Source organism: Rhinopithecus bieti, unplaced genomic scaffold, assembly GCF_001698545.2.
Source record: "Rhinopithecus bieti isolate Rb0 unplaced genomic scaffold, ASM169854v2 scaffold_759, whole genome shotgun sequence".
Taxonomy (NCBI): Eukaryota; Metazoa; Chordata; class Mammalia; order Primates; family Cercopithecidae; genus Rhinopithecus; species Rhinopithecus bieti.
The window spans coordinates 190999-217760 of NW_016803631.1; the positions used below are offsets into that span (position 1 = coordinate 190999).

At 40.8% G+C, this 26762-nt stretch overlaps 1 protein-coding gene across 4 annotated transcripts in view; it reads right to left on the reverse strand.

Annotated features, from left to right (window-relative positions):
- Positions 1-3735: 3735 nt before the first annotated feature.
- The window catches only part of CD86 (CD86 molecule), a 63221-nt gene continuing 40194 nt past the window's right edge, over positions 3736-26762 (reverse strand). For 3 of the 4 annotated variants that reach the window (XM_017891024.1, XM_017891028.1, XM_017891025.1), the window contains 5 exons: positions 21394-21729; positions 18742-19044; positions 15835-15978; positions 6763-6808; positions 3736-5436 (listed from right to left, as the gene is read on the reverse strand). In XM_017891024.1, coding sequence (XP_017746513.1) covers positions 5340-5436; positions 6763-6808; positions 15835-15978; positions 18742-19044; positions 21394-21729 — 926 coding nt within the window. In that variant the 3' untranslated portion in view covers positions 3736-5339. The remainder of the gene's footprint in view (positions 5437-6762; positions 6809-15834; positions 15979-18741; positions 19045-21393; positions 21730-26762) is intronic. The other variant, XM_017891026.1, reaches the window with a different exon arrangement.

Here is a 26762-nt window from a genome sequence, read left to right on the forward strand (position 1 = left end):
CCACAGATCCTTTCTCAGAAAGCTACTGGAGCAAGCTACTGAAGGATATGCACCATCAAAGTGAGGGGGTAAATCAAGAAAGACAACTATATAGTCGTAGGAATTGGGAGATCCCTTCAGGGTAACTGTTGCTTACCAGACCTAGGGTGTAACTTGTTCCGATTGGAGCAGGTTTGAAACTTTATGTCAAAGGACAGTGAAGGATTCTGCATCTGTAAGTATCTTTTCTTCTGAAGTGAGCAGGTAGACATAGTAAAATCCAATGGAATCTCACTTTTATTAAAAGATCCACAATAATGCTAGAATGTTGGTGAGAATGAAAACTTATACATACAGATGTATGTTTTTAATATGAAGGATTACACTGAAGAGTGATGTCAATCATCCTAGCAAGAGTATTCTGATTTCTTTAGACTGTGGTGTAAATTAAAACCAAATCTGCCTGAATAAGGGGAATATGTGTATGTGTGTGTACACACACCTATAATATAGGCATAGTGTGACTATGAATGGATACCCAGGAAGCTGGAGATCAAAGTTGTGTGGCTAGGGAAAGGGAATGTGAGGGAGACCTTCTTTTCACTATTTACCTTCTTGTTTCCCTTGGTGTGTTAGACAGAATGCAGGGTAAGAGAGACAGGAGACTGGGATCAGTTGGGAAGTGACTGTCATGTTCTTGGTATGAATAAATAAGGTCCTGAATGAGAAAAGAAGAGGTGGATGTGAAAGTGGGAGGATGCTTTCCTGGCCTGGTGATGACTGATAACAGAATGAGACAGGAGGGAAGGAGTGAGCAGTGGGTGCTGAGGGAAAGGTTGAATGCAGTCATCAGAGATGACTCTTTGCTTTCAAGCCTAGGTTAATGTATTTATTAGTTCCTTCTCACACTGCTAACAAAGACACACCCAAAACTGGCTAATTTATAAAGGAAGGAGGTTTAATTGACTCACAGTTCAGCAGGGCTGATGAGGCCTCAGGAAACTTACAATCATGGTGGAACGGGAAGCAAACATATCCTCTTTCACAGGATGATAGGAAGGAGAAGTGCCAAGCAAAAGGCAGAAAAGCTTCTTATAAAACCATCACATCTCATGAGAACTCACTCACTGTCATGAGAACAGCAGCATGGGGGTAACTGCCCACACGATTCAATTACCTCCCACTGGGTCCCTCCCACAACACATGGAGATTATGGGAACTACAATTCAAGATGAGATTTGGATGGGGACACAGCCAAACCATATAATTTCACCCCTGGCTCCTCCCAAATCTCATGGCCTTACATTTCGAAACATGCCTTTCCAACAGTCCTCCAAAGTCTTAACTCATTCCAGCATTAACCCAAAAGTCCAAGTCCAAAGTCTCATCTGAGACAAGGCAAGTACCTTCCACCTATGAGCCTGCAAAATCAAAAGAAAGTTAGTAACTTCCTATATACAATGGGCATACAGGCATTGGGTAAATACACCCATTCCAAATGGGAGAAATTCGCCAAAACAAAGGGGTTACAGGCCCCATGCAAGTCCAAAATCCAGTGGGGCAGTGAAATCTTAAAGCTCCAGAACTTTCTCCTTTAACTCCATCTCTCATATCCAGGTCATGCTGATGCAAGAAGTGGGCTCCCATGGCCTTGGGCAGCTCAGCCCCTGTGGCTTTGCAGGGTACAGCTACCTCCTGGCTTCCTTCATGGGCTGGCATTGAGTTTTGGTGACTTTTCCAGGTGCATGGTGCAAGCTGTTGGTGGACCTACAATTCTGGGGTCTGGATGATGGTGGCCCTCTTCTCATAGCTCCACTAGGCAGTGCCCCAGTGGGGACTCTGTGTAGGAGGTCCAACCCCACATTTTCCTTCTGCACTGCCCTTGCAGAGGTTCTCCATGAAAGCCCTACCACTGCAGCAAACTTTGTCCTGGACATCCAAGTGTTCCCATACATCCTCTGAAATCTATGGGGAGGTTCCCAAACCTCAATTCTTGACTTGCAGGCTCACTGTGCTGAAGCTGCCAAAACTTGGGGCTTGCACCCTCTGAAGGCATGACCTGAACTGCATCTTGGCCTCTTTTAGCCATGGCTGGGATGCAGGGCACCAAGTACTGAAACTGCACAAAGCAGCAATGCCTTGGGCCTGGCCCAGGAAACCATTTTTCCCTCCTAGGCCTCTTGGCCTGTGATGAGAAGGGCTGCTGTGAAGACTTCTGACATGCCCTGGAGACATTTTCCCATTGTCTTGGCAATTAACATTTGGCTCTTTGTTATTTATGCAAATCTCTGCAGCTGGCTTGAATTTCTCCTCAGAAAATGGGTTTTCTTTTTATCATATCATCAGGCTCCAAAATTTTCCAAACTTTTAAACATAAGTTCCAATTCCCAACCATATTTTTGGGAATACATAAAACTGAGTGCTTTTAACAGCACAAAAGTTACATCTTGAATGCTTTGCTGCTTAGAAATTTCTTCTGCCACATACCCTAAATCATCTCTCTCAAGTTCAAAGTTCCACAAATCTCTAGGGCAGGGACAAAATGCCACCAGTGTCTTTGCTAAAACATAGCAAGAGTCACCTTTATTCCAGTTCCCAACAAGTTCCTCTTCTCTATCTGAGACCACCTCAGCCTGTATTTCATTGTCCATATTACTATCAGCGTTTCAACAAGTCTCTAGGAAGTTCCAAACTTTCCCACATCTTCCTGTCTTCTTCTGAGCCCTCCAAACTCTTCCAACCTCTGCCTGTTACCGAGCTCTGCCACTTACAATGTTAACAGTGTTGGGTAAATTACTCTGACTCATCTCTGTGTTTAGATTTTCTCAGCATAATCGGCATAATATTCCATTACCTATGTCACAGGGTCATTGTGAGGATTAAACAGGATAATGAGTTTAAAGGTTTAGATGAGCGACTGGTATATGGTAAACGTGAAATAACGTTAGCTAGTACTATTTTGCCTAATGACCTCTTTCGACCTCCTTTTTCTTTCCCTTAGTCTTAGAATACAGTAGTTCAGTGAATTTAATGTACAAAGGAGGGATGTTCTCACCATAGGGCATGTTAATATTTCATTCAATCTTTAAACAGATATGTTTTGAGAGAACAAAAAAGAATTCTGAAAAGAATACATGATAGCAGAAATAAAGATACAACAGAAGTTAGAAGATGAAGTTGAGGAAATCTTTAAGAAATAGAACAAAAGACAAAAAGATGGACAATAGGATAAACAACTATCTTAGGTACCTGGGATCCATTGGTGAGAAATTAAACACATTTCTGCCCTCACAGAGTCTAGGTCATTTTCTTTGGTCCAGAGTTTTCCTGGCTCCTCTCACATGCCGTATGTATATATGCACTTATTTTATAATCATGGTGTTTTCAAGGAATATTTTTACATTAAACTTTTGTTTAATGTACATATAAGCGTATAATTTAAAAGTTACACATTACAGGTTACAAACTCAAAAGTAAGCTTCCCTTTCTTATTCCAGATTTCTTAGTTGTCCTCAAAAACAACCATTCTTACTTGATTCTTTTCTGACTCATTACTGAGATAAACATATAGAAGTATACAAGCCTCCTTTTTCAAATAATGGTAGTGGAAAAGGAGGAGAAGATATAGGATGCATCAGAGGCTTCTAGCAAAGAGAAGGTGTAAAGAGAAAGGAAGTACATTCAGAGGACAGAGTGGGGAATATCAGACCACAAGGGTTGAGTAGTACTCTTGAAGCCAAAGCAGAAAATGTAGACTTTTAAATGAATGTAACAAGCATTTATTAAAAACTGTGCTGCACAAAACATGTTAGAAACTAGCCAGGTGCTAGGAGTCTAATCAAGGCAGGGGCAGGGTACACACATGGGAATATTACATGGACAAGCTTATCTAGCATGGCAGTCTACAACCCTTGAAGGTTGTTTACATAAAATAAAGGAACATTTTTGTGGCTCAGGCCCCCCCCAGAGTTCTCTTTAGGTTTAGACAGAGACTGCCCCATCCCTTACTGATCTCACCTTAGAGCCAGGTTTCCAAAGTCATTTCTCCCGGTATACCTGTCTCTGTATGCAATTTTCCTCTGGTTGCCTTGAGCAAAAACAATCATCCAGCTCAAATGTGCTAGCTCTATGCTGGGCCAGCCCATGTGCCTGTAGGACATCTGTAGGCTAAGTAAGCCCCTGGGTGATCTCCATCTTGGTCTTCCTAATTCCATTGCAGCTCTTCTTCTCTCAGCCAGGAGTGGAAAGTCCTAAGCCTCCTTCCATTCATCCCATTATCAAGATGATGGCTCTCCCTCCCCAGCTCTGCTTCCAGGAAGATGACATCCCAATAACTTGGGCATCACCAAAACCCCTCCCTGAATACCAGGGAAACTGCTGTCTATCTTAAGTCCATTTGGACAGACTGTTCATCTGTTGCTTGTTTCAAGACTTGTTGATGGGGTGGACAGACCAGACATTTCATGTATTTCTGTGGATCAAGATCTCTCTTTTTTTCTCTCTCTCTTTTGAGTATTGTGATCTCTTTGGTTCTTTCACAGCTTCCCCAGGCCATCTCACTTGTCAGTTCTTCAAGAAAAACAGGGTTCACAAGCTCCAGCACTTTCGTGTTTATTCGGTTCTCTCCACTAGGGCTTGTTGGGCAGGGCAAGCCTCCTCAGTATTAGCCAACAGCCCAGACAGAAGTGGCTCCAGCTTCTGTCTCTGCCTCTCCTAATTTCCCCAAATTTAGGTTGGTCTGCTCATTGTTGCCTGTACCCTAGGCCACCGTTTTCCTTACTGACCCTGACAGAGGGATGAGAACTCCTTAGCAGGGGTAGACTTTTCTCTAGAGCATACTAATCACACTATTACAGTACATAGATCTCTATGTTTCAAAATATTAACTCTATAAGGTCATAAATACATAACTCCCACCAAGACTGAGGAGGTAGTTGTTTAGTCACAGGTACACAAGATTCAGTGGGGCACCAGCTTAGAAATCTGGGCAGATAAAAGGCAGTTTTCCAGAAACTGAGAGTTCTATTTAAAAAAATACAATCTATGAAATTAAGAGAAGAATCTGATCTGGAGGAGGTATTGGTCCTAAATTTTATTTCCACGTCATGAACCATTAAGCTGGGCTTGGCCCATAAGTGTGCTCTGAAGTGTAAAGAGGCAATAAGAGAATTAGTCTTCTCTTGGCATACTGAGCAGAGCTGGAGTTACAGGGAGGCTATTCCACTTAGAGGAAGTCGTGGAAACCCCTTATTACTGATGGTAATGTCTTTTTGCCTTCTGGAAGAAATAAAAAGGTTGCCCAGAAACTTACAAAGGAAAGGGTAGAAAGACTGAATACTTGTATGGGCTTTACTCTTTAATTAAAAACGTGTATCACTTTTGTCGCATGAAGGTGTCTTCAAACTTTTAAAAACACACTGGGCTTCTTCAGATCTTTCAGTTACATTAATTTTTTCTCTGGAAAAAATAGAAGAAAAGATTAGGTGATATTTCACAGTTGAGCTACTTTCTTTTCTAGATTTCAATGATAGGGCACAATAGAGGTTGCCATTGGAACAGCAATGAGGAGAAACAAACTATTGAAGAGAAAGGTGGAGAAGGCAAGAGAAAAGAACCATGGTCTACACTGTTGTCTATGCATCAACAACTACCCTTTATTTCTGCCTGGCCCTTCCCATGCCCTCTGCTGATTCTCTGCTGCCTGCCCTCTTCAGGCTCTTCCAGACCATTTCTGAAACTGAATCTGACAGGGTAGACAGGATTTCAGCACCCTTTCTCATTGTCCAAGGGTGCCCGGAATTATTAGTCTTGTTGCTAGAATCACAGTGGCTGGTATATCTGGATTAGTGCTGGGCACTCTTGGTTGTCTGTGCACCCTGGGGGTTATGACCCTGTCTCTGAAACCAGGCTTGTTACTGAGGGTTGCTTTGATCCTATGGGTATGCAGTCAGCGTCTTAATATTCCTGAGAGTTTAATTTCTCAGGAGGGCTAGAGGTACAGACTATCTTTCACGTTGTGAAAGGACTGATCGCCAAGAACTTTTATGTATTCATCGTGCATCAATCATTCTTTCAATAAGCATTTATTGAGAACCTGCTATATGCCAGGCACCATGCTAAGTGCTAGCAGCACAATGATGAGCTTAATTGGTATGGTCTCTGCTCTTCATAGAACTTAGTTTAGTCTAGTTTATAGAGTTTAGTAAGATAATTACACAAATATGTAAGCATAATCTGGTGTTATTAAGAAAAAGCCAAGGGATCCACATGACACTGTAACAAATGGACATTTTCTAGTTTGGGAAAGGGTTTTTAAGAAAGTGCTGCTTGAGGCAAGATCTGAAGAATGAGGTAAAGAGGTAGCAGACGAACATCTAAACAGGGTCATAGCAAATACTAAGATGCTCAGGCTGAAGCAAACATGTTATCATTCCCCACTTCTTCATTTTTTCATTCCACACATGTAGGATGCCCACTAATCTAGGCACTGTGCTAGGTACTGGGGTTACTGCAGCCCAGGTTCACCACCTCTGAAATCTTTGGTATTGACTTTTGCTTGACCATGATGGAGCTTGTCATGCTTTCTGGGCATTGTGCATTGGATACCCTGTCATCCATTAACAGGTTCTTTTCTTCTAGGTCTTAACTAGTCTTATTTTCCTCTCCCTCTCTATTAGTTCAAGTTTGTTGAAGTCTCAACATGCCTTAGGCATAAGCCTATTCAAGTAACAGGCACTCTGGGGATTATACCTCTCTCATCAATGTCTCAGGGTCAGGATTTACCTTTTTTTGGTCTGTTCACTCTCTTCCCTCTCCATTGTGTTGGTTCCTGAAAGACACCAAGACCAATCTTCAAAATTGTATTCCTCATAGACACCAAAAGAAGGAAAGTTTGAAAAGGCTTCAGAGTTCTGGGACTCAGAGAGAAATTGTTGTGACTTTTTATATGGAAGAGACAGTTATTTAAATGATGCAATTTCAGGGGCATTGGGAAGAAGTTTCTTGCATTCAAAAAGTATATGCCTTCCCTTGCTCACTGTGCCCTAAATTGTAACACTGGAAATATATTTTTCGCTTGTAGCTCTATCCTGGCTAACCAAAAAATACCATTGGGGGGGGTAATATATTTAGTTTTAGCAATCATTTTGTGATTGGAAGAGTTTCTAATCCTTTTCTGAAAGCGAGGTTTAGAAGGAGGAGGAAAAGAAGTCTTGAAGATGTTGATGCCTAAATGGACTAGCCAGATGGTGCTAAGAATATTATACAATGTTGCATGGACAAGCCCAAGTGGGAAATTTCTAGCCAGCTAGACCTCACAAAGCCTGAGTTGCTATTGATAGGGACTTGATACTGACACAACTTGGGATGTAAACTTCTCTAGGCTGACTGTTGTGATGATGCTATTGTCCCACTTAAAGCCCAACAGGTTGCTAAACTGAGTGTCCATGGAGGTATTTATAGACCACAAGAATCCACTCAACAATACCTCTGTTGGTTTTGTGATTCTGTCTTTACTAAATAGAGTATTCTTGAACACTTCCTGTCAGTGGAAGTTCTCTTTTATGTGTGTATGTGTGTATTTAAAAACAATCAGCTTTTATGAGGCCACAAAGTCAGAAGAATGGTATAATGGACTTTGGGTACTCAGGGGGAAGAGTGAGAGGCAGATAAGGGATAAAAGACTACACATTGGGTACAGTGGACATTGCTCAGGTGACAGGTGCATCAAAATCTCAGAAATCACCACTAAAGAACTTATCCATGTAACGAAAACCCACCTGTTCCCCAAAATCTATTGAAATAAAATAAAAATAAAAGATAAAAACAATCTGCTTTATGGAGGTATAATTAATAAATAACAAAACCCAATCATTTCCAATCATTTTCAGTATAGAGTTTGGTGATTTTAACGAATATATATAGTCACGTAACCACCAAGATCGTAACCACAATCAAGATCAAGAACATTTCCATAAGCCAAAATAGTTCCCTTCTACTCCTTTTCAGCTGATTCCTTTCCCCCATCCCATGGATAACCATGAATCTACTTACAATAGTTTTACTTTTTCTTGAATTTCATATAAATGAAATTGTGTAATGTGTATTCTTCTTGTGCCTGGATTGTTTCACTTAGCATAATGCTTTTGAAATGTGTCTATGTTCTTGTGTATTGTTAGTAGTCCATTCCTTTCTATAGCTTTGCAGTATTTCATTGTATAAATATACCACCATTTGTTTATGCATTCACCAACTGATGTAAATTTAGGATGCCAGGTTTGGTATTATGAAGAAAGCTGCTATGAACATTTGTGTATGAGCTTTTATATATTTTTAAAATTTCTGTTTGGTAAAAGTCTGGGATTTTGGGTTGTATAGCAGTACATGAGAGTTTCAGTTGCTTCATATCTTCTCCAACACTTGATGTTTATCAGACCATTCTAGAGGGTGTGCAGTGGTATCTTATTATAGTTTTAATTTGTACTTCCCTGATGACTAATGATGTTGTGACTGTGCTCATCAGCCATTTGTATATCTTCTTCTGTTATGTATCTGCTCAAGTCTCTCGTGTCGTGCCTTTTATTAAATGGATTGTCTTACTAATGAGTAGCAATATGTAATTACATATTCTGCATACAAGTCCTTTATCAGATATATATTTTGCAAACAAACATTTTCTCCCTGTCTGTGGTTTGACTTTTCCTTTTTTTTTTTTGATTGAGACGGAGTCTCGCTCTTTCGCCCAGGCTGGACTGCAGTGGCGCGATCTCGGCTCACTGCAAGCTCCGCCTCCCGGGTTCACGCCATTCTCCTGCCTCAGCCTCCGGAGTAGCTGGGACTACAGGCGCCCGCCACCATGCCCGGCTAAGTTTTTGTATTTTCAGTAGAGACGGGGTTTCACTGTGTTAGCCAGGATTGTCTCGATCTCCTGACCTTGTTATCTGTCCGCCTCGGCCTCCCAAAGTGCTGGGATTACAGGCATGAGCCACCGCGCCCAGTGACTTTTCCTTTTTTAAACAAAGTCAAAGAACAAAAGTTTTCAATATTGATGACATCCATTTTATCTGTTTATGATATGGTTTTTGCTTTCTGTGTCTTATCTAAGAAGACTTGCCTAACTTAAGGTCACAAAGATTTTCTCCTCTGTTTTCTTTCAGAAGTCTTTTCATTTTAATTCTTAATATTTAAATTACTTTGTGTGTGTCTAGGCTCATACTTTTTCTTTGTGGATATCTAATTGTCCCAACACTATTTGTTGAAAAGACTATCTGCATGGAATTACCTTGGTACCTTTGTCAACAGTGTGAATCTATTTTTGACTCTCTGTTTTGTTCCATTGACTGATATGTCTGTCCCTTTACCAATATCACACTGTCTTAATTACTATTACTATGTAGTAAATATTGAAATTAGGTAGGTTAAGTCCACCTTTTTTTTTTTTTTTCTTTTTATTTGAGACGGAGTTTCGCTCTTGTTGCCCAGGCTGAAGTGCAGTGGCGCGATCTCAGCTCACAGCAACCTCTGCCTTCTGGGTTCAAGCCATTCTCCTGCCTCAGCCTCCGGAGTAGCTGAGATTACAGGCATGCGCCACCACACCCAGCTAATTTTGTATTTTTAACTTTTGTTCTTATTTTTCAGAATTGTTTTGGCAATTGTAGGTTCTTTGCATTTCCCTATAACTTTTAGAGTAAGATTTTTAATAACTATTTAAGAGCTTACGAGGATTTTGATTGTGATTACATTTAATTCATAGGTCAACTTGGAGAGAACTGATATCTTAACAACATCTAGTCTTCTGATTCATAAACATGGCCTATGTCTCCATTTATTTTGGTTTACTTTAATTTCTTCAGTAGTAATATTGTATAGTTTTCAGTATATAGGCCTTGTACTTGTTTTGTTAAATTTATTTCCAAGTTTTTAATATTATTTGATGCTACTGTAAATGCTATTAATTTTTTGTCAATGTACAATTGCTTGTTGTTAGTATATAGAAATAATTGATTTTGTGTATTGACTTTGTATCCTGTGCCTCTGCTACACTCACTTATCAGTTTTAACAGGTTTTTGATAGCTTCCTCAGGATTTTCTACAAGCATGATCATTATCTGTGTAAAAAGACCGTTTTACTTCCTTTCCAATCTCTACGTCTTTTATATCTTTTTCTAGTCTTGTTTCTCTGGCTACGACCTCCAGGACAATGTTGAACAAAAGTAGAGAGAGTGGACATCTTTCCCTTATACCCCATCTTAGGGTAAAAGCAATCAGTCTGTTATCATGAAATATGTTAACAGAAGAATTTTTGGTAGATGTCCTTTGTCAGGTTGAGGAAGTCATCTTGCATTCCTATTTTATGAGAGTTTTCTTTCCATTTAAAGCTGTGAATGGGTATTAATTTTGTCAAAAGCTTGTCCTGTATCCATTGACATGATCATATGCTTTTTCTTTTTAGTTTATTTATGTAGTAAAGGTTATTGCCTGATTTTTGAATGTTGAGCTTACCTGTGTTTCTTGAAGAAACCCCACTTGATCATGATGTATTATACTTTTAACATACTACTAGATTTTAGTTGCTAATTTTGTGAAGCATTTCACAAGAGATGTTTGTAGTTTTCTTTTCTTGCAATGTCTTTCCTAGTTCAGTATCAGGGCTCCCCTGCCTTCAGAGCAGCCTGGACACTGACTCCAGGCAGTAAACTGGAGCAATCATAGGGCTTATCTCATTTTTTCTTTCCTTCACTCAGGGACTACAGTTTTCTGCTCTCTGTCATCTGATTTCTGAAAACAGTTGTTTCATATATTTTGTCTGTTTTCTAGTTTTTTATGGAAAGAGGGCAATTCTTATAGCAGTTAATCTTTTGTTGGAGGAAGCAGAAGTCTATTCTGTAAAATTTTAAAGACTATTTATTTATTTACTTATTTATATTTTTTAAGACGGAATCGTGTTCTTCTCTCACCCAGGCTGGAGTGCAGTGGTGCGATCTTGGCTCACTGCAACCCCTGCCTCCCAGGTTCAAGCGATTCTCCTGTCTCAGCCTCCCAAGTAGCTGAGATTACAGGTGGCCACCACCACACCCAGCTAATTTTTGTATGTTTAGTAGAGATGGGGTTTCACCATGTTGGCCAGGTGGGTCTCGAACTCCTGACCTAAGGGGATCTGCCCGCCTCGGCCTCCAGAAGTGCCAGGATTACAGGCGTGAGCCATCACTCCTGGCCTAAAAGACCTTTTAATTGTTAGAAAAGTCTCTCTTAATTCCTTACACCCTCTTATAACCTTCATTCATTGAGATGCCCTTCAGAGTCATACCATTAAGCTCAATCTTTGCATCCTATGGCAGCTTTTCAGATATTTGAAGACAGCATCTCTGTTCTCTCTAGGCCTTCTTTCAGGTGAAGCATCATCAGTTACTTGAGCTATTTCTTATTTGACTGAACTCCCAGATGCTTTATAAATCTGGCTATGTTTTACTTTTGTAAAGTTTCTTCTTAAAAATAATGGTGTTTATAAGGACATGAATAGACAGTTCTCAAAAGAAAATATACAAATGGCCAACAAACATGAAGAAAAGTTCAATATCACTAACTATCAGGGAAATGCAAATTAAAACCACCATGAGATACCACCTTACTCCTGCAAGAATGGCCATTATTGAAAAATAAAAAAATAATAGATGTTGGCATGGATGTGGTGAAAAGGGAACATGTTTACAATGCTGGTGGGAATGTAAACTAGTACAAAAACTATGGAAAACAGTGTGGAGATTCCTTAAAGAACTAAAAGTAGAACTCTACTATTTGATTCAGCAATCCTACTACTGGGTATCTACCTAAAGGAAAAGAATTCATTATATGAAAAAGACACATGCACACGCATGTTTATGGCAGCACAATTTGCAATTCCAAAAATAAGGAACCAACCTATATGTCCATCAACCAATGAGTGGATAAAGAAAATGTGGCATATATACCTCATGGAATATTACTCAGCCACAAAAAAAGAACACAAAATAATGGCATTTGCAGCAACTTGGATGGAACTAGAGACCATTATTCTAAGTGAAGTAACTCAAGAATGGAGAAGCAAACATTGTATGTTTTCACTTGTAAGTGGGAGCTAAGTTATGAGGATGCAAAGACATAAGAATAATACAATGGACTTTGGGGACTCAGAGGAAAGAGTGGGAGGGGTGAGGGATAAAAACTACACACTGGTGCAGTGTACACTGCTCGGGTGATGGGTGGCACCAAAATCTTAAGAAATCACCACTAAATAACTTAACCATGTAAGCAAAAATCACCTAGTTTAGTTCAATAGTTCCCAAAAAACTATTGAAATAAAATGTTGAAAATAATCTTATTATAAATGTAAAAAAATGGTACTTATAGTTGAATACAGTATTTCAGATGTCTTCAGACTAACACAAAATAAATTATCCTTTTATACCCATGACAAAATAGTCATCATATCAAAAAAAGCCACTATCAAAAAAATGAAAGCAGATAATTAAAAGGTAGATTCTAAACTTTTAAATTTGATTACAAATTTAGCATTTTGAAGGGAAAATGTGATGATATCACTAACTTTCAGTTTTTAAGCCTGTGAATATTTCTGTTTAAATGTTGGTTAGAAACGGATTGAGACGATCCTGGCCAACATGGTGAAACCCTGTCTCTACTAAAAATACAAAAATTAGCTAGGTGTGGTGGCACACGCCTGTAGTCCCAGCTACTTGGGAGGCTGAGGCAGGAGAATCGCTTGAACCTGGGAGGCAGAGGCTGCAGTGAGCTGAGATCGTGCCACTGTACTCTAGCCTGGTGACAGAATGAGGCTCTGTCTCACAAAAAAATGAATAAATAATAATAATGATAATTTGTTTTGAAAAAGACATTGTACCTTTAAGAAATCATACCTGAAAGAGCTGAGGTTTGTTCTAGGGAGGCAAGTTGTAAAAACTGTTGCTAGGGCATTATATACAGATTTCAGTCACACAAGACCCAAATGAGGAAGTAAAATTTCAGGGTTTGATCAAATAGACTTCTGCTTCCTCCAACAAAAGATTAACTGCTATAGGAATTGCCCTCTTTCCATAAACAACTAGAAAGCAGACAAAATATATGAAACAACTGTTTTCAGAAACAGTTCATTTTTGTCTTTCTCCCAATGGGTAAGCTGATAGGGTGATTTCTGTTTCGGAAAAGACAGTAATTCGTAGTTACAAATTCTCATGCCTTATCTGCCCTATTTGACAAAACAAAAAAAGAGAAGAGAGGTTGGAAACTGGCTAGAATAACTATGGCATTTCCCTTTTATTCATTTCAACAGCCTAAACAGGGTAAATATGTGCAGTTGAGACATAGAAAAACTATAATGAGAAAACATTGGACAGGACTTTTGGTGCCAAGTTAGTTTGAGGGCTGTCTCCTCCAAGAAAGGGATTAATACTGGAGTAGGAGGAAGCTCCACTTTTGGAGAAATTCCTACCAGTTATCAGTAAGCTTGTGTCTTTGTGGAGGGATCTGCTGTTTCCACATTGGTCTCTTGGCAGAATTCAGCTCCTTATAGTTGCAGAACTGAGATCCTAATTTCCTTAATGGCTGGCTGTCAACTGAGAGCCACTTCCAGCTTCTAGAAGCTACCTACATTCCTTGGCTCATGGCTTCCTCCTAGAAATGCTGGGTTGAGCTAGAAATGCTGGGTTGAGCTTCTCAAGCTTCATATCTCTCCTCCTCCTTCCAGTTCATTTCTCTATCCCATTTAGGAAAGATTCTCTGACTCATGTGATTACATTGGGCCCACCTGGATAATCCAGGCTACTCTCACCATCTCAAGCTTGGTGCCTTAATCACCTATGTGAAGTTCCTTTGCCATGTAAGATAACATATTACAGGTTCTGGAGTATAGGAGATGGACATCTTGTGGGGGGCATTATTTTGCCTATCACATAGCCAATGCCAGGAGTACCCACAAAGCAAGGGTAGATATTGCTGAAGTTACAAAATCCAAATTTACAAATATCTCATATCTATAATGGCATAGTTATACCTGTTGCATCTCCCTCCCTACAGTGATAGCAAGGCTTCTCTCTTTGATCAAACTCACTGGCATGGATGACTGTCTGAACAAATAACTTTTTCTTACCAATATTCTTCATTACATTCTTGGAGGTCATATATGTGCCACTCAACCCAATCTGACCATCTCATCTGTACCCACAGAGCTTATTTAACCACCTTCTAACTTCTCTCATGTGAACACACATATCGTCTTTATCTCCCCTATCTACTCTCCTGATTTTTTTCTCATTGCCTCATGGGGGAAGAAACATCCTTGATCTTTTTCTCTATCCCTTCTTTGTTTCATTTGTAAGCTGATCATTGTAAGGTGAAGAAAAATTTAGGAAACAGCTTACTCCCAAGATGTAAGTCACTTCTTCATATTTGACTAATTCTAAATGGCAATGAGATTGAAAGAAAGTGAAGCTCAAAACTCTTACCTTGAAAAGTCAAAGCCTGGACAAGCATGATATGTCTTTACATCTGTGCTATGAATTTTATACTTTTATATCATAGAAATCTCTCAGCACACTCCATACATTGGCAGTTTGAATGGCTCTGCCACATGCTTTGTATTAATTTATTTAAATTTGATCATTGCTCCCCAATTTCTTATTTTTAAAGTACAGCAGGATGCAATGAATGACTGCTAATGTCATCCATCTATTTTCTAGATAGATTTTAAAATCAGTATACTGAAAAACAAGATGCTGGCCAGAGGCAATACTCATCTTGTGCTTTCTACCATAAGTGAGTAAGAAGGTTACCTTAATTATTAGCACCAAACTAATTACTACTGGAGGCAATTACTGAGATAAAGTCCAATTTTATCTTCGAACCAGCCCAAACTACAAAAAGGCATGGCATTATTATGAAGTTAGGGACCATTTTGTCCCCATTAAACATTTTTATAACAGAAGTCAGTGGGGAGGATGTTTATAATAACAAAACTATTGGACTAACTCAAGTGTCCAAATAATGATGTTGGTTACATAAATAAATTAAGGTGTATCCACATAAGGGAATATCTTGCAGCAGTTTAAAATGATGCTGTAGAATGATATTTATGGCATTGAAAATTGTCTTGCTACATTTAGTATAACAAAGTTAGAACACAGTACATATGTTATCCAAATTGTGAAAAATAACCCTTGTGATAATCCTGATTATGGAAAACAACATAGATTGATACATAGAAAAATCTTAAAGATAGGCACCAAAAATGTTTGTGTAATCATTTTTTCTTACTACTGAAATAATAGATGATTTTATTTTTGGTATATATGATAATGGATATGTATTACTTAGGAATTAGTAAAAGTTAATATTGTTTGTTATAGGTCAATGGGCAATAATTCATCTAACTTATTTAATAAGAAACCTAGATTTTTTTAGAGACGAGAAGCTGATTTTTGTGGTCATTTAGCAAATATCCCTGCTTGAACACAACCAGGTGCATAACCTTTAACATTTAAGAATGGTTTCACCATTTTACTTTATGTATATGTCACAGTAACCTCATGAACTGAGGTAGATAAAGCAAGTAATCAGTTTTCTCTGGAAACCAGAAGTACATTTGTAAACCTGAGGTTAGAAGTGTTGCCTTTCTTTGAAGTCCAAGAGCAACATTATCAGCTGCTGCCAGTTTGTATAGGCTCAAAACTCCAAGGGAAAACCTTTTTTCCCAACAACTTCCTGACTTTTTGCCAGTCTAGGCTCAGACAACAAGCTCCAGAAGGCAGCCAGCCGTTTGGGAAGTAGGTGCAAAGCGGCAGTCTGTGGGGAGGACAAGGACTGACTCACCACGTTTATAAGAGTTGTGAGGCTGCTTCTTCTTCTTCCATTTCCATAGAATTAGACAGAAAACCATCACACATATAATAACTGTTGAAGGTACAGCTGTAATCCAACGGATGTGGTCTGGGGGAGGCTGAGGGTCCTCAAGCTCTACAAATGACCACAAATTTTCAATCAGCCAGGAGAGTCATTTACAAAAGGTTTCTGCTAGCTGCTCTTCTCTTTATTTACCTGCCAGGCTCTCCCTAGGGCTCTAAGGCCAGAGAAGCCTGAAATCCACAACAGGAGGCCATAGAAAGTCCCAGTCTCAGGGCCTCAGCAGGGACCTAAGAATCAAGCCCATGCCTCTGGCCAAATGCCTGGACTGAGTGTCCTGCCTTCCTGGAGGTGGGGATAACACCGACCATGATCGGGAAGAAGAGGTTCAGCCTGACCCATGATTCTGGAATCTGGGTGAGGTGTCTGTGCTGAGGCTCTGCACATGCAGTCATTTGTGCCACGCCTGCTACCCCACCCCGCTCTGCAGTCAGTTCTCAGGCCCTGAAGTTCCTCTTGTGATGATTCTTCTGTCCAGTATAAGCTGATCCAGACACCTCTCACTCGGACAAATGGAACAGCCTCCACACAGGCCCCTACCTCTAGTTTTCGTTTGCTTGTTTGTTTAGTTTTTTCCTACTGAGATCACAGCAGGTTTCCTCTGCATGGCTTTTAGCATATCTCATCTACTAAAAATCCTTTGATGTTTCTTCATGCCTTGAGGAAACTTCACACCTTCAGGACCTACTTCCTTACATGAGAACTCCTAAGTTTCTGGGGAGTTGGAAAACAGGCTTTGTGGGGAAAACTTAGAACTGAGTCACCCACTTTAAAGACATTTTTGGGAACAGTTCTGGTAGCTAATTCCAAATTTCAGGAAAACTAGGACCAGCTGATCTATTAGCTTAGCTATAATTTGTGGACACATGCCCTGTTTCTGAGATGTTAAGGAGTTGTGGACATTGCAGGCCATATTTAACCCCTTTTGAGTCTGTCTCAGTCTATCCCACTTGAGCCAGTTTGGCACTCCCAGTAAAGGGGGTGTGGGGTTATACTTACTAACTTGGAGGCTGCTACCTTTTAACATGCAAAAAAGGCCCCTTGACTCAGGGTCTAACCTATCTCTGATCAAGCGATAGAATGGGAAACCCAGACAGGCAAGCGCCATCTTCCTGAGGCAGCTAGAGCTGAAACATTTCTGAAGATGGGGGTACCTGTGGAAGTTTTGGCAGAACAGTAGTTGAGAAGCAGCAGGAAGGTGAGCCATGATGAGGTTGTATTGGTGGCAAGCCCCTGTTAATTTGTAGACTATGGGAGCCGTAACAGAGGGCTCTGGGGCATGTCGTATATGGTGATGTTGGTGGCCACAAGATAGCCACCAGTCAAACTAACTACGCATTGAAGGAGGTACTGAACTCCAGGCATAGCTTGGAGAGGCTTCTATCTGGCCAAGAGAGGATACAGGAGAAGCAACTGGGACAGGATGAGTGTGGCTCCACCATTTACTGCACTCTCAGAGGCTGAAGTGTCTGAGTAGAAAGAAGTCAGTAGCAGGAGACGAGATTGGCCCAGTTGTAAAGTTGGTTCATGGGGACTGGCCCCAGGGGCTGTTCACAGACCAAGTTATGCCTGAACAACAAGACACTGGGAGAAAGGAGGTGACAAAGCCAGGGAATGGAGCAAGGAGTTGGATGGGTGTCACTGGAGGGGGCAAGCCAAGGAGTCATCGCTGGAGAAGGGGTCAAGGAAAGAAGAAGGCAGATGTGGGGGGTCAAGGTCAGCACAGGCAGTGATGGGACAGGGTAGGTGCAGGCCACCTTTATTCCAGGAGGGAATCTTGCAGTTACAGATCCTTAAAAGAGGAGTCAAATATAGACACATGCCCTCCTGGGTAAAACCAGGACTTTAAAATGTCAGGCTCCTGTTAGTGCCTACTGCTTAGTTTCAGTCCTTTCCTCCACTGAACTGGTCCCTGAAGAATACTTCCGAACACACAAGCATTTCTGCCTCCAAGGCTTTCTTTGACATACCTCCTGCCTTATGTCAGATACAGCTGATCCATTGTGGTCCTCTCACCTGCTGAGCCCAGATTCTGTCTCAAGGTTTTTCTGCTAAGGAAGTCACCATAGTTTTGGGAACCTGTCATCCAGAATGCCCTCCCCTCCTCACCACATGTATTAACCCCAATAATTTATTTTACGTGTTACAAGGTACCCCTTCCTTTAGGAACCATTCCCTGACCCTCAGGGAACTTGCCTACCTCTGAATGCCCATAAAACTCATTACCAGTCACTTTTGTTTTAAATCTAGTCACATATTTCCATGAAATGAAATTTGGATTCCAATTCAACCTTTTAAAAACCCCTTTTTTCATGTGTGCACATTACAGGGTTATGACTCCATTGGAAGGTCCTCAAGGGCAGAGGGGGTGTCATATCTTTTGTTTTCACTCCTGCAACCAATAATGTCCCAAATGGTTCTACACTCACAATAAGTACCATTTGTATGTATGCATGTATGCATGATGTGTGTGTGTGCAAGCGCATGTATGTGTTTTAATCAAAGAAAGAATTCTAGCCTGGAGGAAACCTGCATTTTTTAATCAAAACTTCAGAATCCTCCATCCAAAGGTAAACCAGGATATTGAGTCAGTTTCAGGGCTAAAAGCCTATTTCTTCAAGTGCAGCACAGGCTCATAGCCTCCTGGACCCTGCATCACTCAGGCGAAGCAGGAGCCCTCCATCTGGGTCCTTCCTAACAGCGTCATAACATGGCCCCGATGGAGGTTTCCTAGCAAGTCGGGGATGTTGGATAATCTGCCTTAAGCATTTGTGTATAATACCTGCTGAAAGAAATAATCTTGGAAAACATCTTTACCTATAGAGAAAGGTGAGGATAAAAGCTGTGTCTTGTCAGTTTCCAGAACACAGAAGATGGTCATGTTGCTCGTAACATCAGGGAATGAAACAGACAAGCTGATGGAAACGTCGTACAGTTCTGTGACATTATCTTGAGATTTCTGCATAACACCATCATACTCGATAGTTGAATTCTTGGTTCTTAGCAAAACACTCATCTTCTTAGGTTCTGGGTAACCGTGTATAGATGAGCAGGTCAAATTTATGTACACATTTTCTGTTATATTAGATATTGGGACTATTTCAGGTTGACTGAAGTTAGCTGAAAGCACAAGAGAGATACAAAAAAATCAGTCTAAGTTTAGATGCATCCAGGAGGGAATAGCAAATAACTGGGTGCTTGATCTGGGGCTCATTGGGGCACACCTGGGAGCCTCAGGGAGTCTAAAATGTGGCCCTTGGCCCAAGGTGAGTGCCACTTAATGACTTCATGTTTATTTTTCAACAACAGAGTTTGGGGCCATGCTTATTTCCTGCTTATCCAAATCAAGGGGGTGCTAAGTGACAGGAGGGCTATAATTGGGTCCCCAAATATTTACAATGAAGCCACTATTTCCAGGGAGTAAAGTCTTTGGAAGGAGAAGTGGTCTGACTTTAGGGCCCAGTTGTCCCATGGGACACATTCCAGCTCACCAGACTAAGAGAGCAGAAAGGGATTGAGCTGAAGTCTCACCAGGAACTGACAGAGTTCATGGTGCTGAGACGCCCTGGGTCATATCTTTCAGGAACCCACGTAGGATTGTGGTAAGTGAGTGGGTGGGCATTTTGGAATTTGAAATTCAGAACACTGATTTTTGGCATGAGCATCAAAGTGTCTTCATAACATACTCTAAGATGAAGGCCAAATCCAGCTATTTTAGGGAAAATACATGATCTTAATAAACACAGTGTTTCTCTTGCCTTTGTTTGCCATTCACACTTTTCTGGCTGTTCAGGATCACTGGCATGGAGCCCCTAGATCTGTGTCATGTGCCTTCTGTCAGAAAAAATCTCTTGTTCTTTTATAGTTACTAGGTAGTTTGCAGGTTCTACAAACTGATTTATAATTTAGTGTGTTCTGACTAAAAAGTCTGTCATTTGCGTGTCATCTTTATAAGTTTTGCTGTATCAGTGTACTATTTGAGCACTCTTCTTGGACTTTATGTGGTCTGTAGAAGGTGAATTGCCAGACTGTTATTTAGCTTTATTAACAACATCTGTGAAATCACATGTTGTGTAAGTTAGAGTTTTTCTAATATACATTAAAACAAATACAACATGGCTTTTCAAAATGCTTGTCTATCTGTGTCCCACCAAAAACATTTCCAGTGGTACCTGGCCACATTTTGAAAACATGGATTTAGCACTTGGTTAACTGCTCCCAAAGCCCTGCAGCCTAGTTTTAATCACACAGAGTTCAAAGGGAGCAGCTGTCCATTCTATTTTTACTTTTGCTTCTGTTTTACTCTATGATTTTAGAATAGGTGTTGATCTGCCTTTCTAAGTTTCATCAAAAATTAACGTGGATCCAGTAATACCACACCTGGGTATTTCCTCTAGAGAACTGAGACCTTATGTTCACACAAAAACCTGTACATGAATGTTTACAGCAGCTCTATTCATACGAGCCCCAAACTAGAAACAACCCAATGTCTTTTGCTGAGTTGAATGGATAAACAATAAAATGCTACTCAGCGATAAAAAGGGACAAGCTTGATATGTGCAACAACCTGGGTGAATCTCAAAGGCATGCTAAACACAAGAAGCCAGTCTTAAAAGGTTATATACTGTATGGCTCCACTTATGTGACATTGTCAAAAAGACAAAACTATAGGATGCCTAACAAGGGTTATGAGTGCAGACAGAGTATGACTCTATAAAGGGATAGCCTGAGGGAAATTTTTGGGGTGATAGAAATGCTCTATGTCTTGTGGCGGTTACCTAATCTATACATGATCTATAAAATCAGTAGACAGTATACCAAAACAAACAAAAAATAATTTTACTGTGTGATAGTTTCTAAAATATCTGTAGTGACATTTAGGCCTTCTGAGGTCTGGTGAAGTGGAGGAGCTGGTTTGTAAGTTTGTGGGTTATGTTTGTTGGGCTTTTTTCCCTTCTGTCTACCAGGCTCATGGTTGTGGCAGCAAACAACTCATAAGCAACCTAGAGGAGGCTGAAGGGAAAACCCAAATGTGCCAGCTGTCCCCTTTGCTAGGAGCTCCAGGTAAAGATTTGGTAGGTGAAAAATCTTGGACCCAAGGAAAAAATGAATTGTGAGACATCTGAGGCCTTTATGGTTATGTAAACTTTGTAATGGCCAAATTACCTATGGTTTTTACCATGGGTAATTAGCCATATTATCTTTGTTCAATTAGCTCTATTTTTTCCCCAAAGCAGATTTTTACTGATCCTTCAGAAGCAGACTATAAAAAGTACAAAAGACTTTCAGTTCCCTACTCCCAGACTCTACACTCCCCAAATGCACTTCCCAGAAGTGGCTGTCCTCTGCCTTCTCTCTATAGACCCCCTTTTTCCCCTGGGCTCAAGTCCTCCTCCAATGTTTCTCTAACTCATCTGCAGTCTCATCTCAGAAAGCTAAGAATCTGAACACACACCATTGACCACATACCAAGCACTGACAGTTCAGAATTCATCTGGTGGATGCGGATCATTCCTGTGGGCCTTTTGTGATGGATGATACATTGATACAAGCCCTTGTCCTTGATCTGAAGGTTGTGAAGTCTCAGGGTCCAACTCTCCGGATCAAAACTTGTGCGGCCCATATACTTGGAATGAACGCTGTCAAATTTCTCTTTGCCTAAGTATACCTCATTCAGAACCAAGTTTTCCTGGTTCTGCCAAAATACTACTAGCTCACTCAGGCTTCGGTTTTGAGAGTTTGCAAACTGGCATGGCAGGTCTGCAGTCTCATTGAAATAAGCTTGAATCTTCAGGGGAGCAGCACCTAAAAAGGAAGGTTAAGGATTAGGGGGGGAGAAATTAGAGGAAAGAGGAAGAAAACCTCCATTTCTCTTTATACAATACCCAGATACTACCTTATCAGTAATCATGCTGAAGAATTAGATATTAAGCTCTGGAACTGTGCACACATGCTTGGTCTCTGGAGATTAGGTCTTTGTCCTTGCTTCACTGCTGACTAAATGTGTGGCCTTGTACAAACTGCAATCTTTATGAGCCTCAGTTTCCTCATCTGATTAATGAAGTGGTTGACTAAATGTTCTAAGGGTCTTTCTAGTACTGTGGTTCTGTGAATTTAAATCGCAGGACAGGGAAAAACCAGCAGAGGTAGACAACCCATTCACCCACCAGTTACCTTTCTATAACCTGAATTTTAGTTCTCATCACCATAGCTGTTACAGGTTCCATAACTTCTACACCATCACCAAAAGCTTTCCCCTCCCCTCCCTATCCACATATTCCTTGGTCTGCTATGGTGAAAAGATTGCTGATAATGGCAATAAATTATAGCCCCCCTTTATTATACTTAATTAGTTGGGGAATCACATTGAGTAACATCTTTGAAATTCAAATAGCTCCCTTTACAGAATTTCCCCTATGACTACTGCTCCCATGGCCAGCATTTCCAAGGATGTCAAATGCTTTAGAAATGACTTCAATAGTCAACCAAGGTCTTTATTTTCAGTGACCTCTCTAAGCTCTTTCAGAGATCAGAAAGAGAACTGGGCAAATTTGATGGTTGTTTTGGGATTGTGGTGGTCAATGACCATTTAAGGCATATGAATGAAATGCTGGAAGTGAATCATAAATGGGCAGGTGAGGATGTGCTTTGGGAGTATTGGGGAAACCCCAGGCACCACAGGCTTGCTGCTCCCAGGATGCACTGACCCTGGACAATTTTACAACCATAGAGATCAATCTGGAGGAGTTCAGAGAAAGGCTTTAGTCCTTGAGGGCACTTTGGGGTTTGTGGGAAGGATGTGGGCCACCCAACTACTTAAATGTGAATGAACACAGGGTTTGTGTAGGACCTTTTCTAGGTTACAGAATTACTCGAGACTTGGCAAAAAAAAAAAAAAAAAAAAAAAAAAAAAAAAAAAAAAAAAAAAAAAAAAAAAAAAAAAAAAGTAAGCAGTGGTGGATGAGAAGCATGGGGGTGGAGAGTGGGAAGGCTATTTCTTACTTAATATTAAGTTAGATGCCACCTTGGAGAGGAAGTTAGTGTAAGTTCTAAATAAAATGTCATCATTCAGGATTTATGTGAAGGGATGTTGACACTGAGGAGGAAATGGAGAAGATGGGTGATGAGAGAGAGGAGAGGAGTCTCATTTGAAGAGTTCTTAGTGGGGGAGTAATTAAATTGATGTGCTTTCTCCTGAAAGAGGGACAAATAACAGTGACATGCACTTGTCAAACTAAACTGTGTACAGAATGGCCCAGTGAGGACACATAATCAAGGGGTTGGTGGTGGATTTGAACTCTAAGGGAAGCAGACAGCAGGCATCAGTGGGAGTTTGCACAAATGTGAATCACTGCCTATTGCATTACACTCACTAGGACTCCATGAAGTACTTGAGGTATAAAATGCACCACCTGTAGAGGATGCGTACCTGTATTGGAGGGAGGAGGGAAAATCTATATGGGTACCCTGACAGTGAAAGGGAGACCTAAGGAAGATTTAGTGTGTTTATTAATCACCTTACAAGGCAAACCTGAGGCTTCTGCGTCTTCTTTGTTGAGCTCTTAATGTAATGCAAGAGTGCCACCTACTGTAAAAGCTTTTAGCACTGTCTGGTTTTACTCTAAAACCATAACATTGACTGTTAATTGACAGATGACCTGATGGAGAAACTAAACACACAGTTAAAAATTCTGCCAGTTAACAGTCAATGTTATGTTATTACTCAGCTGTTAGTTGTGCCTTCTGGGCCTGGAAATGACTTCATCTTTAGCTGCTTCTGTCTTCCTGATTTACATTTTTTTTTCTGTAGAGCCTCACAGTATCTTCTTTCCTTCCATCCATTCTCTCCACTCACAGACCAGTCTAACTCCGCTGACCCAAGCCCCTCTTCCCAAAGATTACAACGACTTTCTCTTCCACTTATCAAGTGCTCCCTTCTTCACCTAGCAACTGAAAGTGTGATGTACAGACCAATGAGATTCACGTCACCTGTGGGCTGGTCTGAAACACAGAATCTCTGGCCCCACCCAAGACCTACTGATTCAGAACCTCCATTTTAACAAGAGCTAAAGTTTGAGCAGCTGCTGTAGAGAATCTCTGCCTCTGTCTCCAGAGTGGATCACAGAAAATGACAGGAAATAATTTTTTCCATCCCTCCCTCCCCAGACTCCCTCTCCTCCCCGTGGGGTGGAAATCACTCTGAAATCCATTCTGAGTGGAACTGAAAGTATTTTGCAATTTATACTCCATAGCACCTCACCAACCACTGGCTTCCATGATCTCACACACAGTTAGGCATGGGGATGCTGCTAATCCTTTCTCTGACTAAATGGGGAATGTTTGGCTCAAGGTCTGTGATCACCAAATGGTGTTAGGCCTTCCATTTTATGACCCCAGACCTCAAGCCACCTAGCAACTGGACTTACTGGGACTCCATAGGTGGGTAAGCATTGAGAATCTCTCCCTTCCCCAGCACTTGGGTAGAGGAATGGTTGAAGTCTAGTTACGGGTTGCTATGATGTCAGGAACAAGTCACTCAATTCAGTTAGATGCCTTTGTAATCAGCTGAAGGAATTTGTTTCAAAGGATAATTAAGGACTTCCTGAGCAATATACTCTACTGTTGGAATGCCACTCAAAAACTGTAATTTGCTAACCTTACGAAGTCTCTCACCCCACTGGGACTTCAGTCTTCCCTGGCTACTATCCCCAAATGCATACCTTATATATTTAAGAATGATCTCTTCTTTATGTTGCTATGCTTATCTGTACTAAAAAAGTTTCCTTCTTTTACTAAACTTCCTCCAAAGTTTTACTTGGCCCTTTGGACGCCTCATTCCATTAATTACTACAAGGAAACTTTTCCACAACTTTAACCACTTCATTGACTGTTTCCCCTGAGGTTATTATTTCAGTGAAATCTGGCTTCACCCAAAGGAAGCCACTTGCTCCTGCCCCAGCTACTGTTTGTTTTATCACACTTCATGGGGCCTTTGAGCAACACCCTTCCCTTTTGAGGCGTTTGACTCCCTCATTGCTTTTAGCTACTAAATCACTACCACCTTGCTCAATGAGGATTTTGGCATTAGATGCAAGGTCTTGCTAACAATTTAGGTGACCTCTTTATGAATGAGTCTAACAAACTTGCCTCAAATTTGTTTGATCTTGTCAACTCCACAGGTCTTCACCCACAGACTATTTCAGCAGTTGCCCCCCACCCTCTTATGACATAACCCTGAATCTTTTCACCTGGAGCAGCTCAGTCCCTAGAATCTTAATCTCAATATGCTAATCTCTGTCCACAACCTCCTATTCATCCAGGTTTTGCTCTTGCTTACTCCTTCTACATCTGTTGTTCAACTTCATCAACACCTCAACTTTATCCAGACCCTGTAGTGCAGTGTTTTCCACAAGAGCTCTTAGTAATAATGGAAATGCTCTGTCTCTGTGCTGAACAATATGATAGCCACCAGCCCTTGTGGCTATTGAGCAATTGATACGTAGCTAGTATGATTGAGAAGCTGAATTTTTAATCTTATTTAATTTTAATTAATTGAAATTTAAGTAGTTACATATGGCTAGTGGTTATTATATTGGACAATGCAACAATAGTATATCTTTGTAATTATTCCTTGCCACAACTTCAATAAACACACCCCTTTGTCTCTATAAAATTTACCCTGGGGACACTCTACTTTTGGTCTACATATCTGTTCTTACAACTGGGCAATTGAGCAGTTCTAGAGGAAACTATTCAGTTGTGCAGACTGGTGACATTCCAAATCTGCAGTGTCCAGTCTCACTTCACTCGGCCTCCAGGCTGTTTGCCTGGTTCACCACCGTTACTTCAAACACAAACCCTCTGCTGCTGCTTTTAGTTTCTCTTTCCCTTGGAGTCAAACTCCCTGAAAGAGTAAGCAGCAATTGCCGCCTTCACTCCCAACCTCGCATCCCCACCTCTCTACTGAAATGCCCTGACAAAGATTGTTGCTGACTTCACACCATGGCCAAGTCTTGAGCTCTTTTCAGACCTCAACTCATTTGACCGCTGTGTCAAATGTAACAGTGTTGGCATCTCTCCTCGTTGAAATGCTCTATTCTTTCCCAATCTCTGTTTTCCTCCTTAATTTTCTCAAATCACTCTTTAATTTCGGTAACCTTGAGTGCATGTTCTTGGTCTTATCCTCCATACTTTCCCTGGTTTTTCTCCTCTAGCCCCATGGATTCAACTGTCAAGTACAAGCTAATAGCATCCAGGTGCTTATTGCCAACCCATAACTTTCACTAGAGTTTCAGATACCTGTATCCAACTTCCTGCTGGATGTCTCTATCTAGATTGCAACAGGTACTCTGTTCCTCCCCTTCAGCCTTCCTCTCCTCTATCTCAAGGAATGCTTCCCTGTCTGGGAATGGTTCCCAGACAAGCCTCTTATGTCTACAATAATCTAAATCATCTGTGTAACCAAGATGGATCATCTGTATACCCAAAATACCCAACAGAGGCTCTACACAAGTGTGTCTGAGGACATCTAGAACTACTACAGCCAGAGCTGAACTCCAATATGTTAAGAAAAGGGTGGAGGAGACTAATGTAATTGTCTCCTAACTCATCTTCCTGCTCCATCCTTGTCCCCGAGTCTAGTTTCTCAAGCCAAAATGATCCCTTAAAAATACAGCTCCAATCACATAATCCTCCTGTTCAGAAGCCTCTGATGCCTTCCCACCAAACTGAAAATTATATCCAGATCCCTTCCCCTCACACTGAGAACTACATCCAAAGTCCTTCCCCTGGCCTTACAAGACCTCATGTAATTGGGTCCCCAGTACCTATCAGGCCTC